Source organism: Wolffia australiana, chromosome 14 (assembly GCF_029677425.1).
Source record: "Wolffia australiana isolate 7733 chromosome 14, ASM2967742v1".
Taxonomy (NCBI): Eukaryota; Viridiplantae; Streptophyta; class Magnoliopsida; order Alismatales; family Araceae; genus Wolffia; species Wolffia australiana.
Window position 1 is genome coordinate 3,177,414 of NC_135848.1, and position 20,575 is coordinate 3,197,988.

At 37.2% G+C, this 20,575-nt stretch overlaps 2 protein-coding genes across 8 annotated transcripts; one reads left to right on the forward strand and one right to left on the reverse strand.

The window, feature by feature from the left end:
- Positions 1-823: 823 nt before the first annotated feature.
- LOC144712251 (sphinganine C4-monooxygenase 2-like) lies at positions 824-2,696 on the forward strand. Its single transcript, XM_078586475.1, has 2 exons — positions 824-1,098; positions 2,016-2,696. The coding sequence occupies exons 1-2, from the start codon at positions 877-879 to the stop codon at positions 2,565-2,567; spliced, it is 774 nt and encodes a 257-aa protein (XP_078442601.1). The 5' UTR covers positions 824-876; the 3' UTR covers positions 2,568-2,696.
- Positions 2,697-6,690: 3,994 nt separating this feature from the next.
- LOC144712051 (uncharacterized) lies at positions 6,691-13,579 on the reverse strand. 7 transcript variants are annotated; one of them, XM_078586228.1, is made up of 6 exons: positions 10,109-10,389; positions 8,603-8,791; positions 8,353-8,400; positions 8,010-8,061; positions 7,678-7,900; positions 6,691-6,950 (listed from the first exon to the last, which is right to left on the reverse strand). In XM_078586228.1, exons 1-5 carry the CDS (start codon positions 10,130-10,132, stop codon positions 7,686-7,688), a joined length of 528 nt encoding a protein of 175 aa, XP_078442354.1. In that variant the 5' UTR covers positions 10,133-10,389; the 3' UTR covers positions 6,691-6,950; positions 7,678-7,685. The 7 variants fall into 7 exon arrangements, 6 of the variants coding, with proteins under 6 accessions (XP_078442354.1, XP_078442355.1, XP_078442353.1 ...); XM_078586229.1 differs by lacking the exons at positions 6,691-6,950; positions 10,109-10,389 and adding exons at positions 13,155-13,364; positions 13,533-13,579 and having other exon boundaries at positions 7,599-7,900; XM_078586227.1 differs by lacking the exon at positions 6,691-6,950 and having other exon boundaries at positions 7,599-7,900.
- Between the last annotated feature and the right edge of the window lie 6,996 nt (positions 13,580-20,575).

Consider the following 20,575-nt stretch of genomic DNA (forward strand, 5'->3'; position numbering starts at 1 on the left):
TCCCCTCTTTTCTCTCTCTCTCTCTCCCCCCTCTCTCTCTCTCCTCTCTCTCTCTCTCTCCCTCTCTCCCTCCCTCTCTCTCTCTCCCTCCCTCTCTCTCCCTCCCTCTCTCTCTCGCTCTCTCTTCTTTCCTTCTTGTCTTTAGACGTCTCCACAGAATTCCATCTCTCTCTCTCTCTTCTTTCCTTTTTGACTTTAGACTTCTCCACAGAATTGCATCTCTGCCTCTCTTCTTTCCTTCTTGACTCTAGACATCTCCGCAGGATTCCATCTCTCTCTTTTTTCCTTCTTGACTTTAGACTCCTCATAGATCCCATCTTTCTCTTTTTTTTTTCTTTTTTTTAGACTCTTCTCTTCCAATTCCATCTCTCTCTCTCTTCTTCTCTTCTTCTTGACTTTTCTCCTCAGAACAGCATCTCTCTCTCTCTCTCTTCTTTCCTTTCTGACTCTAGACATCTCCAGGATTCTCTCTCTCTTCTCTCTTTCTCTCTTTCTTCCTTCTCTTCTTCCCACCCTCTCTCTCTCTCTCTCTCTCTCTCTCTCTCTCTCTCTCTCTCTCTCTCTCTCTCTCTCTCTCTCTCTCTCTCTCTCTCTCTCTCTCTCTCTCTCTCTCTCTCTCTCTCTCTCTCTCTCTCTCTCTCTCTCTCTCTCTCTCTCCCCCCCCTCCCCTCTCTCTCTCTCTCTCTCTCTCTCTCTCTCTCTCTCTCTCTCTCTCTCTCTCTCTCTCTCTCTCTCTCTCTCTCTCTCTCGCTCTCTCTCTCTCTCTCTCTCTCTCTCTCTCCTTTCCTTCTTGACTTTAGACTTCTCCACAGAATTCCATTCAGAAAAATCATCTAAAAACCCGGGCCAGTAGAGTCCTCAATCTTCGCCCCCACAATGGCGCTGGTAATTTCAGAAGAGCTGCTGCCGGTGTTGGTTCCAGTGATCCTTTATTGGGTAGGGGCCTATGCATACCATCTGCTTCTCAGCTCCGATGAAGACCGTCTTTATTCCCAGCAAGAGGAAGAAAAGCTTAACCCGGTGAGCAAAAGGCAAGTCATCATTGGAGTCCTTGTGAATCAAGGCCTGCAGATGGCCTTTATAGGGGTCCTCTTCATGGTTCGACTCTGTCCCAACTTTTCCTTTATCGTTTATTATCGTCCACCCATGATGATTATTGTTAAGATTCAAGCTCATTCCACTACGCTAAAAGTCATAGATTATATAGAGGGTGCTAATTTTCATCTTAATCTTTTCTGGGTAAGAAATTGTCTTCAAAGTTTCCCCTAAACACCATCTCCCAAGGCTCAAAAATTTGTGAATAGGATTCAAACCCAAAGCTTTGGCCATGCTATACCCTATTAAAATTTAAGAGCCCACCACTATGATAATTATTCTCGTTTGCATGTGATAAATTTTCTTAAGATTCAAGCTCACACCACTATGCCAAAAGCCATAGATTATACAGATGGCGCAGATTTTCCTCATAATCTTTTCTGGGCAAGGTGTTCTCTTCAAAGTTTCCCATAAAACACCTTCTCCCAAGGCTCAAAAATTTTTGAATAGGATTCAAACCCACAGCTTTGGCCATGATATACCCTATTAAGATTAAAGAGCCCACCACTATGATAATTATTCTCGTTCACCTATGATAAAGTTGGTTAAGATTCAAGCTCATATCACTATGCTAAAAGCCATAGATTATAGAGATGGCGCAGATTTTCCTCTTAATCTTTTCTGAGCATGGTGTTCTCTTCAAAGTTTCCCCCAAACACCTTCTCTCAAGGCTCAAAGTTTTGTGAATAGGATTCAAACCCCCCAACTTAAGACTAAAGATTCTACCACTATGCCAAAACCTATAGGTCATATCAAGGGAGATGATTCTCCTCTTAAACTCTTCTATCTAGAACTTTAGCCATCATAAACCATAGAAAGATTAAAAACCAATTGATTTCTCCTCCTAAACTCTTCTCAGAAAGGTATTATCGTCCAAAACTACAACAAAAAACCCTTGTTTGATGAACTCCTGTGCACAGATTTCAGATAAAAAGAAGGCCCCCGTCGTGAACACCCAATCTACCTCGCTCCTTCAACTGCTGAAGCAGCTATCTATCGGATTGCTCATAATGGACGGCTGGGAATACTTATGGCACAGGATCATGCACGAGAGCGAATTCCTGATGAAGCATGTTCATGCCATGCACCATGAGTTAATAGTACCATACACTTATGGCGCGCAGTACATCCATCCATTAGACTCCTTCGTTGGAGGAATCGTTGGCGCCTCGCTTGCACTTGCGGCAACTGGAATGTCGCCTCTGACCACAACTTTCTTCTACAGTGTGCTGTGCATTAAAGCGTTAGACGACCACTGCGGCAGATGGTTTCCTAATTATAATCCTATCCACCGCTTCTTGAAGAACAACGCGGCATTTCACGCCGTTCACCACATGCCAAGAGGCATGAAGTATAATTACTCGGTTCATCTTCTGCCCACTTGGGATTTGTTACTCGGCACTTATCTTCCTTTCACTGTTGTTCCGAGGACGGAGGGTGGGTATGAAATCCGCACCGCCAAAGATGAATGATCTGTTTTTGAGAGAAGTGTTTTGATGTTTGTCTTTCAAGATGTTGAAGATGCCACTTTGATGTAAACTTAAATGGTTTCTGGGGACGAATGGTTAAGATTATCTACTATAAATGGGCGTTTCTATGTTTGCTGTTTTGTCCATTGGATTATGAATCATGAGAAGAACTATAGTCTTCCTTCAGGTTCATTTTGAAGCTGAAATTTGTGTCTGAAATTCTTTCTGTTGTTTCTAATCTAGTGCTATTTGTTGTAAGATAGAGATAAAATTACCATGTCCTTTTCCCTAGTGCCAAAGAAAACAAAACAATTGATTGATTAAGATTCTCTTATATTCATATCCATTGTGTCGTGTTTACTCAACTACGAATGCATTGATAACTTTTTTTTAATTTTTCATACAATTTGCCATATGATTGATTTTTTAAAGCATAAAATTTTTCAAGTTAGTGATGGTTAGGGTGTTGGTGTTAGATCCGTGGCAGGCTTCCATCGATTCTTAAGGATGAAGAAGATCACACATGAATTTAAATGAATCTATCCATCGCGTGCTCAATTAATAGAATCGAGAACTCTTGAGGGGAGGCCTTTTGGATCAGCACAGGATAACTTTATGATGTCTCTCTATCTAATTGGATGCTTATGACACAAGGATCAGGACATTATTAATAGGAAGAGGAGATACTTAATCATCTTTGGTCTATCTTAATTAATCCCATCATTATAATTAAGACAGATTTATCCTACACACATTTAATAATTATAATTATTGTTATAAATGTCTTAGTCATGTAATTAAAATTAAGTGAACCACATAATTTGGGATCTCTAATATATAGGTTAATAATATGTGATTATATACTGATATATAATTTTCCACATATTAATAAATAAATATAAAAGTTGAAATAACGGCAGTGGTTTATTCAGATACATTGCGATTCAAATGGAAAATAACTATTTTTCCCATCTTGGGAAGAGAAGTAATTTATTTATTTATGAAACAGAAGAGGTGTGATGCAGCTTTTGTAACACAAACTCAATAAATATGTGCGGTCATTTCTTCTCCTAAATATAGGCCCCATTTTGGGAAGACCATCTTATTTCTTCTCCTAAAGTTCTCTCCCTTAAAGGTATTATTGTATAATTCACATGATTTTCAGTCAACAATAATTATTTAGTGCTTTCATTCTATGGGTCTCAAATACATTAAACTCAGTTTTCCCCCAGGTAATTCCATTCATTGTCTCCTCTATTTCAAAACCTTATTTCATAATGACATCTTATTTTCACATATGTAGACCATATTTCTATAGACTCTGTTATAGCATGACCCTAGGTATCTCTGTCATTTTTCATTCTTCCCTTAGCAAGAATATTTCACTGTATTGTGCCAGGGCCTAAACAATTTTATTATTTCATGGTTTTCACAAATTCAGTTAATTCTTTACTCTCAAGTATAGTGCGGGAACGCGGACGGAACGGTTTTTTCATCCCAGGAAAAAAAAATCTTTGCGTCCGCAAGATTGGATGAAAACTGGAACGGAAATTCGTCTCAGGACAAATAGACGGGACGGTTTTCCTATCGTCAAATGAAAAAATCATCCCGTCTGGAGGTCTCAAACAATGGACGGTAAGGGATGGACTAAAATCCCATGGATTTGCTTCGATGGTTTTGATCTTGCCACGTGGCATACATTAATCAATTCATTGACATTTTGCATCAAAGTCCCTGCTTTTTTTCATGCGCGCAAACTGACACCACCCAATAGTAATTGTACGCGTGCAAACTTAGAAAAGTATATTAAAATTTTTAAACGTGATTTTTTTTTCCGGGACAAGGGACGGGAAGGTTTTTCTCCGGACAGGATGAAACTAGCAAAGTCGGGACACGGACGATTTTTTTCTTCAATGGATGAATCCCTGGACGAGGCGGTTTGGACAAAGTTGAAATATCCAGACGTTGGACGGGACAATCTTCTTCCCCTTCCATCCATCGTCCACGTCCCGGACGATCAGAAACTATACTCTCATGATAAATTTTTAACACATCTATTATTAGTTGAAATTTATTTTTAAATTATATTTAGAATTTATTAGTGTTTCATTACCTCATTTTTATCCTCTAAGATGTGCATCCATGTGAATCTAAAAAGGCATCAGTTATTACAATACCTTACCTCCTCGAATTAGATTTTTTGTAATCAACAGATCCATATATGATAGCTCCAACGATCTTGGAATGAAATGCGAAGTTTTTAGTCAAATATTCTAGTCAACTACTTGTTCAATAATCCAATAGAAAAAAATTTCGCTTGATTTTCTGTGCTTCTGGTTTTATCTTTACTATATCAACTTTCCAAATGCTTCTGATTTCCTTAGTCAGGCAACGCACTGTCTAGCCAATACATCTAGTTCAGAAATTTGGCTTAGCAGAATTACACCAATCTATCAACAAAGTTTCAAAACACGAAAAATGAGTCCAAGATGGAAAGGTTTAATTCTTTTGATGACCATGCATGAATTATATCATGCAAAATCAACTAAATTTCCTAAAGAATCATCTAAATTTTCTAACGATCTCTTAGAAAATCTGCATAATGTTAACCTATATTAAAAGGATCATGAGATTTGAGTTCACTCATTCCTGAACCATAAATGAGTTGACTCCTCCACATCATCCCATGAATTTAAGATGAACTACATATTTTAAATATTGGGTATTTAAATCATGTTTAAGATCAAGATAGTATGGGCATTAATTGCAGAATTTTCAACATTTCCCTAAAAATTTTTAGATTTTTCCAACATTAGAAATTTACAATTACCCATTGTAGATCTTGCAAAATTGCTAATAAAAATATCTAAAATGTGCACTTAATTCACTAATATAAATATTGGGTATTTAAATCATGTTTAAGATCAAGATATAATGGGCATTAATTGCAGAATTTTCAACATTTCCCTAAATACTTCTAGATTTTTCCAACACTAAAAATTTACAATTACCCATTGTAGATCCTACAAAATTACTAATATAAATACTTAAAATTTGTACTTAATTTACCAATATAAATGTTCGCTATATTGTGTGTATGTATGTATTTAAATCATGTTTAAGATCAACATAGTGTGGGCATTAATTGCAGAATTTTCAAGATTTCCCTAAAAAATTCTAGATTTTTTCAACATAGTAAATATTTAATTGTAGAATTTTCAACATAGTGTGGACATTAATTGTAGAATTTTCAACATTTCCCAAAAAGTTTCTTCATTTTAGCACGGATTTATTGGTGGATAAGGAGACATCTTCCACATGCATGATATAAGTTCAATATAAGTAAGCTTCAAGTTTAATTTCTAATTCGAGGAAAATATTTTAAGTATTCTATAGTCCTCTTTAAAAAAATTAGGTTACACGCTGCACAATTATGAGTTCAAATAAATTATTTATAGGAGCATAATGAATAAATTTTGATTTTCATATAGTTTTCCTAGTCAAATTTGGAGAATATAAAGTTAGAGGAGCATTTCTCTAATAAGGTCACATGCAGCATCCGTTTGCGCGCGCAACATAATACAGGGGTTTATATGAAAAACGGCTGAACCGGAATTAATCGTTAAAAAAATCATAGAAATTTTCCATATGGGATTGCAACGGTTTGAGAAAAAATATTCGGGTATCGGTTACTGATATCCAGATATCGGTTTCGATATCCGGAAATCGATAACCAATATCTGGTATCCGAGATCCGTCTCATCCTTAGACAACCGATGTCCCTCACCAATATCCGTCCACACCTCTAAGACAGATATCGACCAATATCTGATATCCGATATCAGACACCGTCTCGGTTTTATTGCTGATATCAGATATCGGCTGTCCGATATCGGATATCGGACGGATATTGGTTGGACAAACACTATGTGGACATTATCTTAAGTCACAGGCCCCTAACTGGAGTTGAACTTATATAATTACACATTAGGAGTAGAAGTCTTAAACTAGAAAAATAGTGTTATTTTGAAACATGTCATTTAACTTCTTCTAAGGCACCTAACATTCATTGGACAGAATCATATAGGAGATAAATGCCTTCACTGGGCATGACAAATGGACCAGATTAGCCAAAGGTAGGTGAAGTTATAACAATACTCACCCTTTTCGCTTGTTCCTTGTCCTTGAGCTATAGAGGTAGGGCGACTACGACCATCACCTCTTAATTAATCACTATCTGATGACAACATCAGTCATCTAATGGTGTGGAATGTCCAGATGGAAGGCCAAAGTGTGTTTTGAAAGTAGAGAGAAAACTTCATCAGTTATGAAGCAGAGAACTACCTCTGGCCATAATTCCTTGATACCATGCGCCAGAGAATTACCCTAGCAAATATAACAAGCTTGTCAACATTGACTTCTTATTTAACTTCTTATGAAGTGGAATAAAAAGGGAGATTCCTAATTTTTACTTTCAAAAGTAAGAAATAAAACCCTTTTGAGTACTGATAAAGGGCCCCTATCATATAGGGTCACATATCAATTCATATTTCCCCAAATAACAAACGAAACAAAAGGAACCTCTGTTCACTATTTTACAATCCATAAGTCAAAAATAAATCAAAAACTAAGACAATAGAGGGGGTAATAGAGAAGACAATCATTATCCTCACTGTCATCCCAGCCATAGATGAATGATGAGGTAAAGGAAAGGACATTCACGAGTCATCATTATCGTTTGTCAAAAAATTGCAGATGATGGACGATGACGATGACGATTTCGTCATCGTCCTTGTCTGCTATGATGACAAACCCTACACATGACCCTGACATACACAATCTCATAAGGATAACTTTGCAATCAAAGGAATAACAGTGAAAAATTAAAAACATATAAAAAAACATTAGCACTTTTTGAAACAAAAAATATATTTGCATTAAAAAAGGCATAAAATGGGTCAATAAAATGAAGAGAACTTGGACATCAAGTGATTATAGACAAACTCATTATTGCCTATCACTTAGGTAACTCCCTTTAAGCACTAAACAGTTCATGTAATAACCTTCAATATAATATTTCAGCAAGTTAAAACAGGTGTGGGCAGAAGCATACATCAAAAGTCAACCACTGATGATTTCCTGGCGTTTATCTTTATTCCTTGAATCTGCCATAATCTTTGATTCACCTTCGGCTGCTCTCCTGAACTTTAAGATCTTATGAAGGCCAGCAATGGGCTTCGCTTGCCGGGATGGGAACTGATTTGGGCCCAGAATGGACTTGTCCTTTATTAGATTAGTCTCTGATGGCCCAGTTTCTGGTTGGGCAGAAGAGACCTCTGCCAGGTACCACTAAGTGATTTCAGTAAGATTCTCAGAGATATTTGATAATTGGTCGAGTTAATATTTGATTTCAGTAAGAGTTAATATTTGGGAAAAAAAACTCACCCGTTTCTGAAAAAATGTAGCATGTACCGATGCTTTCTTCGTATTTCCCAATCTATGAAATGGACATACGGCATCACTATTTTGCAGACATAATTAACTGACAAATCAACAAAGCAGTTTTCTGCAGTACCAAGATGCTTTCCTCCACATGTAATAAGATTAGGACGAGTTAAGACCTAACATTCTTCAGTGTAATCAGGTTATAAGATACTTTCCGCCACACGTAATAAGATTAGGACGTCTTAAGACGTAACATTCTTCAGTGTAATCAGTTTATAACAAAAATAGGTTTGGCGATAGGCATAAAGCAGAACAATTTATCGCTGAAGTTGAAGGCACTTACTAGTTCAAGATCCCCAATAATCAATCGAGGGTTGAGAGTATCCAGATCCTGTGCAAATTTAAAAATTTTCAGATTCAATCAATATACAGTAAAAAAGAATAACATGAATTTATCATTCCTAAATATCATTTGTTTCAATTTAATCTTATTTAAGAAATTTAAAGTCGTCAACTTCCAAAGTGTCAGTTTCATGATAAACAGAAGGAGGTATTAATAACTAAGACAAAGAAGAAAACAACTTACTACTTACAGCGAGCACATAGGAAACATTGTCAGGTAAGCCGACATCTTCATAAATGTCATCCAAGTCAAGGAAAACATACTCTTCCTCTTCTTCTTGTTCATCCTCCTCATCATCATCGTTACCTTCTTTTACACATTTCTCATGATGTTCTCTTTCATCACCCTCCTTTCTTGCTTCCAATTCAAAGTCCATAGCCTGGAACAGTGTGAACGGGTGGATATCAGAAATACGACCAAGGGGTTTAAACACATATAAATAAAACCCATAAGTGATAAAATGGCAGAATTGAGAGCGACTAGGCTATAAAACTGCTGAGATAGAGGATCATGACTATTCACAGTCTTCCCCGTTGTCAGTGAGTTAAAAGAAGCAGAAAACTAATTCACTACAGGCCAACAAATGAAAGATGATTGAAGGATTTCACCTTCTAGGGAAAAAAAAAATGTGTCACGTACTCACATAGTTCAAAAAGAGTGAACAATGTCCTGATGGATAATACGAGCAATGACTTGATCAGACAGGAAGAGAGCAGGGTAAAAGAAGGAATATACACAACATTTCATTAAAAAGAGATTAACGTTGCGCAAATTATTTGAAGAAAACTTCAACCAGAACAGGAATCCAAGAGGGTGACAAGGTTTCGTAACCTTCAGCTTTGGACAGAGCAGATAGGCTTCTCGCTAACCACAGTGCAGTATAGAGGGAAATAGAGATATAGATAATTAGGCTAATGCATTGGGCGGCTGAAGATAACAAGCCTCCGCAACTCTCGAGAGGAGAAAGAGAACTGTGTTCATTGGTCCAGTGAATACAATCTAAGACCAGAGAGAGAAATAAGGGGACTCTCAAAGCAGTAACCTATGTGTCTCGCCCCAGTGAAAACTCTATTTGATTATGTATTTAGAGAAAAAGAAAATGAACGCGCGTTATTCCTTCATCCTCAGCATACGAGTTTTCTGCAAACCAGCGGAAAGATGTTGAAGGAAAATGGAAGAGAGTGAGAAATGGAAACAGAGGAGAGAGAAGGGAAAAGCAAGAAAGTGACAGAAGAGAAAAAGAGAGATCAGGATAAAGGGAGAAGAGGGAGAGGGAGAGAGATAAGGGGAGAGGAAAGAGAGAATTAGAAGAGAAGAAAGATAGATAAACTGACAGGGAAAGACGAAGAGAATATGAAACGGATAGGGAGAGGGAGAGGGAGAGGAAGACGGAGAGGGGGAGAGAGAGAGAATGAGAGAAAAGAAAGAGAAAAGAGATTGAAAGAGGATGCCAACGAGGGGGAGAGGAGAGAAGAAAAGAGATGGAGAAAGAAAAAAAGAGAGATCGGAAGAGAAGGAAAGAAGGAGAAGGAGAGATGAAGAAAGGGAGAAAATAGGCCATGCAAAAGGAAGAAAGTGAGCTAGAGGCAGAATGAGAGAGACAGAGAGAAAAAGGGATAAAGGAGAGAGGGAGAGAGAATCAGAGAGAGGGAAAGAAGGATAGGGAGCAAAGAGATCAGGAGAGGAAGAAACTGACCAGATCAGGTTTCACCCACCACATTTCTTTTCTTCCATAGTCTTGGGCTGCTATCTCTGTACTTTGCAACAGGTTTGAACAACCTTACACCAGATAAAATCAACAGATTTCCAGGGCCAGGGTCGGCCAAGGAAGCCAATTGATCATGAATAACGAAGGAGGCATGCAGAATCCACTTAGTACACAAATTACGCTGAAAAGGATCCAAAAAACCCAACCGCCAAACTTTTCCATGCAACGTCTTCAATTAACATACCCAGGAAAGCTGGGCAGGATTTCATTTTTTGCCCCGCAGAAGCTTGGGTACACTCTCTAAAAGCTCTGTGTCTTTCCCATGGGCAGCCAGACAATAGAGAATAGTCGATGCAAGTCCTGCATCCGCCTCAATACCTTTGTCAGTCATTCGGCGAAGTAGGTCCACTGCCGTCCTCATCTCCCCATTGGCGCAGAGCCCGCGAATCAATGAATCATAAACACCAGCATCTGGAGGAAATCCCGCATCCTCCATCATCTCAAGCAACGCCTTTGCCTCCCCCACTCTCTCATTCTTCACACATCCTTCAATCAGCACAGAGTAGGTTATTTTATCCATAGGCAGTCCTCTTTGGAGCATCTCCTCGAAAACTTCTCTTGCTATTTTAACTTCACCAGCCCGTCCCGCTCCGGCGATAAGAGAGTTGTAGGAGATGACATCAGGCTCACACCCGCCGGATTTCATTTCTTGAAACCATCTCAAGGCCTTCTCCAGCTGATTGGCCCTGCACAACGCCGAGATCAAGGCATTATACTGAAACAGAGTGGGTTTTAACCCACTTCCCTTAATTTCACCAAAATAGCTCTCCGCAGCTTCTAACCTATTCGCAGAGCAGAGGCCATGGATAATGATGTTATGCGTGAATGCATCAGGTATGAGACCCTTTGAAACCATCTCTTCCTTCAGTCTCATGGCCTTTTCCACATTACAGGTTTTCATTAGGCCGTCGACCAGAGTGTTGTAGATCACCAAATCACCATGCTTCCCTCTTTCAACCATCATACGATGAACATCCAGCGCCTGATCAACTTGCCCTTTCTTGCACAGCCCATTAATCATAGTTCCGTAAGTTATCATATTTGGCTCAGCACCTAGTTGCCCTCTGGCAAGCTTATAGAACAGCTCCCAGGCTTCATCCACCTTCTGTTCTCCACATAGCCCACGGATCATTGTATTGTAGGTGATGACATCAGCAACCCCGAGTTCAGTGAGTTTTTTCATTATTTCAGAGGCCACTGACAGTGATCCATTGCTGCAAAGGCCATTGATCAGAGCATTGTACGTTGCAATGTGGGGTGTCTGGCCTTTTTCCTCAATTAATGTTACCATCCTCCTAGCATGTTCAACCTTCCCACCCCTGCATAGCTTGTCAACTAAATTAGTATATATAAAACAATCAGGTTGGATTCCTTGCTTTTCCATGGTCTTCAACATTTCCATGGCCTCTTCCCATTTCTGGGCCCTGCAGAATCCATCCACAAGAAAGGAGAAAGTAACCACATTCGGAGTAATCCCATTTCTACACATCGCCGCATATTGAGAGAGTGCCTCATCTACTCTACCATCTCTGCAAAGCCCATTAATGAAAGCGCTGTAGATGATCACATCTGCTTCCAGACCCTTCTCCTTCATCTGTTCCAGTAGGGCACCAGCTTCCTCAGATCTACCAGATTTGCACAAGCCACTGATGAGAGAGGTGTAAGAGACGATCGTCGGTGAACAGCCTCTCCTGGTCATCTCTGCAAAAAAACCGACGGCAGATTCTAGATTGTTGCCCTTACAGAGCCCGCCGATTAGGGTATTATAGGTGATGGCATCTGGGATGATTGCTCTGTGACTCACATGACGGAAAATATCCACCGCCATCTCGATCCCACCACTCTGGCATAGTCCTCGGAGCAAGAGGTTGAAGACAAAGGTGTTCACTAGATAGCCATGTTTTGTCAACAGGGCAACGATTCCAAGAGACGCTCTGGGTCCACGAGCATGGAGTGAGCTAATGTGAGATACGAGAACCGAGTAATCAGGCCGGGCCTCCATCTTTTGAGAGTTCTAGTCAAAATGAGATTTTCAACAATTGAAGAAATCTTAATGCCGTTTCCTGCAATAGAGCAAGAAAAGTGCTTCATCAAGGGTTCAAGGCAAGGAAATTGACGCTTAATCCTCACTGGCGCGTATACGTTTCAGTAAAATTAAAAACCTCGGAAATATTAATTCTTCTGCCCAGAGTCATTGAGACTAAAAAGGGGTCGCACTTGACAGCTTTCGCAAGTACCTCTGTGAAAAAAAACTGGAGAATGGAAGGAATGATGCAGCAAATGAGAAGACGTCATTTAATCCATTCATATTTATGTATGAAAACAAATTATCCATTTGTCAGCTAAAAATATCAAAATCCCATCTCAACCTATCAATTTAACTTTCTAATGATCATAGACAAGGATGACATGATCTGAAAATATATCCCTCGTCTGTTTCAGATTGAATATTGCGTGGATCCAAAGCCAAGGCACATAATGCTTCAAGCAAAATTGTAAACAAATGTCACTAATGTCCATCCACGTCAAGAGATGATGAAGAATCCAAACTAAAAAATTAACAACCAATCAAATCAGAACTGAAGAAAGAGAGCTCGTTAAAGGGTAAAAAGAGAATGAATTCGCATCCTATAACAGGCTGATGCCATGCAACGTGATCATATTAAATTTTCCTAAGGAGGAAAATGAGCAGAAGCAGGAGTTATAGAGAACGAGGCATTCTGAGCAATTCAATGATAACATTAGCGTTAGACATCAACATTATTATCGGGCTTTACTATGTTTATGTTTAAGTTTATTCGTGTTGTCTCAGCTTTATTATCCTTTTCGACTCTCTACATTCATCCTAATTACTTCGAACTGGGCACAGGACATCAAAATTGTAACTATCATTCGAGCCAGCCCATCAACAGTAAAAAGAAATCATCTTCTTCGGGCAAAACCCCAGCATAGGAGGACAATGGGAACTACCTACAATCTGAAACACCATCAGTCTTAAGTTTAACCCAGGGATTTATCAATCAAAGCCAAGTCTCCGAAGCTTCCAGGAGCAGGCATCCGCCCACTAAAGATAATATCACTAACTATTCCTAAGTTTCTCACTGCTCTTGATTACGCCAGATATCCAAGAGCTATGCTTCTTCCTTCCTCCGGCGAGAATAGCATCAAGATCAGCTGAGAAAAACTAGTGCAAAAGAGATAGCATCACTCAGAGTCAACGATAAGGAGACGAAGAAATTCCAAAAATCAACATTGCCAAACGCAAAGCGATGAAACCGACTGGCTACACAAAAAACGAGATTTCTATAGCGACTTCTGAAAGAAACGTAGGAAAAATGAAGGATTCGCTCACCATTGAAGCTTCCTCGATCTGCCTCGCAAAACCCTACGAAATGTTCATACCATTTGAATATCAAGACAGTCAACGGTTTTATTTTATAGCTCGGCCCATGAACGATAAATTATTGGGCCCTGAATTTGGCCCATTAATAAAAAAACCAAACAAACTGAGCTTTGAACAAGAAATTAATTTTTAGCAATGCCTCTTCTAAAGACTTGATGAGTTCATCTTCAAGCCCAACCAAAAACTCTTTCAATGAAAAGAAAAAATAGAGAGACTAATATTTCATTTAATGTGAATAAGACCACCAAGTAGTGTCTCTCTTGTGAAGACTTTGAGACTAAAAGTTCAATATTTGACCCTAAATCTGTCAAGTGTTACAAATAATTCCCATAAAAAAACTTTGTTCAGTTTAAGTAGAATTATTTACCCTGTCTCAATAAGACATTGAACTACTTCCTAACCTCTTGTTTCATATACATAAAAATTAAAAATCATTGTTGATAACTACAAGAAAGAAAAAATCGAGGAACGGAAGCAAGAAAAGAGAGGGAACAAGTGATGACACACATTATTAATTGGTTAATATGACAATATTTACATGTTTATTCGCATTAAATTGATTATATATGCATGCTATCAAGCCTAAATGATTAAATCCAATTTTAGAATTATGTTTTGAATTTTTTGAATTTTTAAGTATTTTTAGGATTTTTCTGACATCATATTCTGAAGGAAAATACCTTTTGAGTCAGAATATGATTTTTCCTGAATTTTTGTCATTAAACTCATAAGGATACAATTTTCCCTGTCAAAATATATTTATTTATATTTTTGGGCTTCATATTTAATTTTCTAAGAAGTATTCATGTATTTCCAGATTTTATTTCCAACATGCCATGTGACATTGTTCGATTCTTCAAACGGAGATCAGTAGATGATTCCTGTTAATGTATGGCATCAACCAATCATTAAGATGAAACCGTTATGAATTTGGGTTATGGCTTGCACTTTTTGGCTGATAAAGCCGATAAGGAGTAAAAAAAGAAATGCGCAGATATAGATTTTGTAGACTGTGTGATGGACAATCTATCTCCTGGTCTCTCAAGGTATTCCTTCAATAATTGAACAGATCCTCTTAAAAGTGCATACACTGCAATGATGTAGAAAATGATCGATTATCAACATCACTTGAAGTTGAAGCTGGTGTTCCTTGTTGCGACTATATTAGACCCAATGACGAAGCTTGATTTTATCACAGATGATGACATATTTTTATCATCCATGTTATTGTGCAATTTCTCAAAACAGTGTCCACCTCGTCAACTTTAACCAATTACATACGTATTGAAGATCAACCATCAATACCTAAAAAGCACAAAACATTGATGATTGCATTGGTAGAGCAAGATTAAAAGTGACAATCCCTCTTCATGCTGAAAAATATGCTCTGATAGCGCAGTTGATGCACAAATAGAGAGGAACTCATTCGGGAGCAATGCAAGCTGTTGATGTTTTCTAGACCTGATTTATACAAACACTCAAGTGGGTCATTACGAGGACTAATGCATGGATCTTTTAAGAATTCATCCAGTTCATCTCTAGTAGATCTTTGATTTGAATGTATGCCTTTTTATCTTGCTCTACCAATGCAATCATCAATGTTTTGTGCTTTTTAGGTATTGATGGTTGATCTTCAATACGTATGTAGTTGGTTAAAGTTGACGAGGTGGACACTTTTTTTAGAAATTGCACAATAACACGGATGATAAAAATATGTCATCATCAGTGATAAACTCGAGCTTCGTCATTGGGTCTAATATAGTCGCAACAAGGAACACCAGCTTCAACTTCAAGTGATGTTGATAATCGATCATTTTCTACATCATTGCAGTGTATGCACTTTTAAGAGGATCTGTTCAATTATTGAAGGAATACCTTGAGAGACCAGGAGATAGATTGTCCATCACACAACTTAAAAAGTTCCAATTTACCTAATAAAAGTTGATGTGCATTCAAAATAGTAGATTGTGTAGTGGAATGTGACAGTGAAATGATGTTAATAACATCGTGAAAATATTTAAGCTCCTCTTAAAACCTTCTCATGAGATTCCATCTTTCAGCCACAATCTAATAGATTACTTTTTTTACTTACATAATCTTCCAAATCTTATATAGTATATTTTTAATCTCCCAATATACTTCAATCATTCCATTCGTGGAATTTTTGCCTTGTGGGTACACCTTTAATCAGAAATTTATGCCCTTTGTGTCCATGTTTGTGGTGAAGCGCCAGCTACAATTACAAGCTTTCAAAGTTTATAAACAATTACTTTAAATGAAAGCTGAATATTACTGATGAGAACATTTTGGTTGACATTTTCTTCACAAAGTGAGCTTTTTACCCATCTAAGATAAGTCAAATTATATCCTCAATGTTTTTTAAATAAGCAGTTGAATTAACATGAAATTTAATATACTTAAATATGGATATTATTAAAGCCTCATGGCATCCCAAGTTTAGAGCATGCGCCATTCATGGTGTGTGATATTGGTTAACAAAGTTATGAGTCATAGCCCTTCATGCACCTTTATACAGTTTCAACCATGCTTTAATATTATTGGCATTGCCGGTTGTGATAGAAAGAACCTATGAAACATAGTAAAAACATATTAATTCGGTGATTAGAAAATACTAATTTATTAATGATAACATACCTCGTGTGTGAGATTATAATCCATTCATGACCGCATGTAATAAATCAAGTATGCACCTGGATGAAGAACCAAATATTGATGAACATTGAGAATTTATTCATTAATTGTACATGCTGGTATAGTACCATTTTGAGTTTTTCTCTTCAGAAAGATTTACACCACAACTTACTGAACTTCACACCTTGAATGTAAGTTAAGAGCCAGGAATTATTACACCAACGAAGCAGAAATCTTTGCAATACAATATCTAAGATAGAATGTTATGGGGGATGGAGTTTTTAATAACTTAATAAAAATGACATTCATCTCACTTCATAGCAACAAAATTTGTAAACTATCACAACATATCTGATGTAGTGTCTTTCCAACTAGAGAGACAGACAAATTTTTTTTGAAGCATCATTCACTGAAATTTTCACCTTTGATGCAGATACTGTTGTAGAACTAGAAATTTAGGAGCAAAAGATATTAATATGCGATGAACTCACACTAACTCGTGCATTGAAAATATGATGATATAAATTCAAGTTAATAGAAATTCAACTCCAGGTGGCTCTAGAGGCGTGTACGACATTTTACTATGACATTCACGTTAACATTCATATTGCGTGCCTATGAGGCACATTATATAAATACCATAAGGAGTTATCTTAAATTGATTAATAGGGCCCGAGAACTAGGATCATTGGTCATGCATATAAAATAGGGTTTCCCACTTCATCAAGATTATCACAGTTGTTTTTTCTCAGTAAACGCCCATCTCCCCAGAAGATCAAGATCACTGGTAGTGACCACTGACCTTTCTCTACAGCAACATGATCCGAATTGAGACATTTAGGGGTATTTCCCTCCTATTTTACAGAAGCTGATTTATTGAATAGAAATTTTAGAAAATATCCATATGCATCCCTTCATGTCAAAGTAAAGGAAAAAGGAGAAGGCTACTAAATCAAGTTAAGAAAACAAATGGAAAAATGAAATAAGTTTCAATCTCCACCAATCAAGAGTCCATAGCCTTTATGAAAGCACATTTTTTTTCCTCTTTCGTACACATTTATATTACAACAGTTCAATTTTTTTTCATTTAGTCATACATTTGAAAAAGAATTACTTGAAGATAAATTGAGAAGTAACTGTGATATATTAGAGAGAGAAGTTGTAAGCATCACTACATGGTTGAGTTGGGGAAATCTTGTTAATAAAAGTGTAGAAAGCAAGCTGAAGGGAAAATATCTATCAAGCTGAAGGGAAAATCTTGTTAGTACTGATCAATAATCTACAGCTTATATAGAAGCAAGAACTTGATCCTGCTTCAACTTTTATGGTCAACTAGTCCCATACTTTCATTCATGAAATGTGATTCGGCATAGCTGAAGTCAGATGACTAAAACAAATTATTTTTCAGAATAAAGATCATATTTAAAAAGTCTAAGGTCCCTTCCCACGTTTACCTGAAATACTGACTTTGATAAATTATAGAAGTCATAAATGTCCTTGAAAGGAAGATTAAAGAGAAGGAAAATGTAAGTAGCTTTAAATCACCATGATTAGGGCTTATTGGCATAGCTGATCATGATTAGGGCATAGAAACTCATTTCTTTTTTTCTACTTTCAAGATTCCACAATCTCCAAACTAAGAGTGACAAAATCGACTATCATTAACATGCGAGTGGGACTACCTACTGTTATTCTATTTAGATATTTTGATGTCAATGAGCATCCTATGAATACTAAATTTTAGCATACATGTTTAACCACAAATGATCATTTATTCATGGTATCATCATAATTCCATAACCATTGCATGGATTTTTGGACTCCGTTAAAAACATATCTAGCAATCACAATTAATATGAGTCTTATTAATAATTTTTGAACAGGAGGTGAATAGTTCAATTTGTTTTCATACCATATATAACAAAAAAAGTTTGTAGAGAGTGGAAGAGATAAAAAATGATTTTGTATATCTGGACAGAATGAGAAGATATAAGATACAGAATTAATGGGAAAGAAAAAGAGGAGTCAACTGAGAGGGAAGGAAAGAGGGAGGATGAACAGAAAATAATGGAAGAGTTCTAAGAGCAGAAAAAATTGAGTTGCTAGAGAGAGCTCTACGGAGTTCAAATCATCGAAGAGAGCTTGACTCAGCTGAGTGAGAGAGAAACCCTGAATCTCTAGAGGGAGTGGAAAAGGCAGCGAGCTTAGTTTTAAAGATGAGAAATAAATAAATATTTTAACATTAATAATGATATCCAGATGCATATCATAAGAATTTGTTAGGGTGGATGGACGAGTATCAACAGGTCATCATTTAGAGCCTGCTCCAAAGAAGTATAATATCAAACAAATTAGTGTAGATATTTATTAACACGTGTATATACATATTGATAACAAAAATAAATAGAATTGAATGTAATAAAAGGTGTCAAATATGTTGCAAATGTTCTTATCTATTGGTATAATAGGCTTCTTTAACATGTTGAATGTGTTGTGATAGAAAAATGTATCATAAAAATGCTTTCTGTAGAAAAGATGAATCTCACGAACATAGGGGCAATGCCCAATGGTACTATAAATCTTCACACCTATTTTTCTATGTTGTTTTGAAGTTGCATGGACTTAATTAGATTAGGGTAATTTTATTGATTAAATTTTATTGATCAAATATACTTTATCTATTAAATAATGTGTGATTCAAGTAAAATAATAAATACTAGTTTCAAATTCAGGAAAAATATAATTTTTCTTGGGTACACATTAATAGATTATAAACTCGGAATTTTATCATCTCGTTGAACTCTGTTCTTCACATGGGATTTTGCAGACCTGTATTACTGTGATATAAAAGGGCATGCTCATAAAACCTACGCATATTAGGCTCCTTAGAACTATAAAACCCCATTTTATTTTATTCCCACCTACTTTTTGGAGCATTTTCATTCTTATTTAATCCTGAAGTAAAAGTTATAGAAAAGTTTAATAAATCAAGTATAATCCAAAACGAGCTGTATAAAATTCAGTGACATGTATTGAGACATGTAAAGAATGATTATTGTAGGAAATTCTCTCGAAGTATCTACTAGTTTAAGAATTGAGTATAAAATGCATTATTTTCATAAACTTAATGATTCAAATGAAGATAACCTCAAATTCACGATGATATGCATGTTATAAGTAACATACAGTATACAAAATACAATTTTGGATTTGGGTTTTTCTTTGGGATCTTAGGATATGAGCAATGCCTAATTCTTCCAAATCTTGTATTTATCTTTTCCCCATGTGTTGGCCATCCTATTTTGTCTTCCTCTAAGTTGTTCTTTCATAGTTGCATGAATTGTTGAATGCTCATGGATTTTATCATCGACTTGAAGAATCAATGTAATTATGCTTGAAGCATCTCCAGTAATTGCTAAAATTTTTCATTATCCCTAGTTATTCAAGTCCAAATATCAGTGGACTTCTGTTTATTTGACATCCTCATGAGTACCTTACTTGCAATTCAAATACCTACGGACATTCACAAGAACTGGGTAACTGAGTGCTGATTAGACTGGTCTGTAAAGTTGATGTGACATGTTTTTCAGACTAAGTACTGATCATTTAAAAGCTAGGGAATTATACTCTAAGACTCCTATTACTACAATAGGGCGGGAGACAGAAAGGTAGAGGAGAGTGAGAGGGAGGGAGAGAGAGAAGGAGAGAAGGAGAGAGGGAGAGGGAGAGAGAGAGACGAATATAGATCCAGATAGCCCAGATGTGGACAAAGGATGGGACGGGACAAATTTAGTCCCGTCATATGTCCGACATAAGCTCAGGGACGAAGGACGGGACAGTTTTTCGTCCACTGACAAAAAATCCATCTCGTCCAATAATCTCGAGACAATTTTTCGTCCCGTCCAGTCCTCCTGGGACGAATTTTCGTCCCAAAATTCGCCCCAGGAAGAAAAAACACATTTTATATTCTTAATTTACTATAATAGGTTATAATATATTATAAATTGTACTTGCAAGGCCATGTGGCAACATCTCAACTGTCGGATGTGAATCCGACGGTTTTCTGTCCAGATTCGTCCAGCCATCGTTCAGAGACCTCCAGACAGACAATTTTTTCGTCCCACAAGATGAAAACCGTCCCGTCCGATGGTCCCCGAACAAATTTGTCCCAAAATTCGTCCATATCCTCGGACGGGATGATTTTTCGTCCCGGACCAAAAAATCGTCCCGTCCGCGTCCCTGATCTATAGAGACGAAGTGAGAAGGAGAGGGAGAGAGAGAGAGAGAGGGGGGAGACAAAGAGAGGCGAGAGCAAGGAGAGAGAGAGAGAGAGAGAGAGA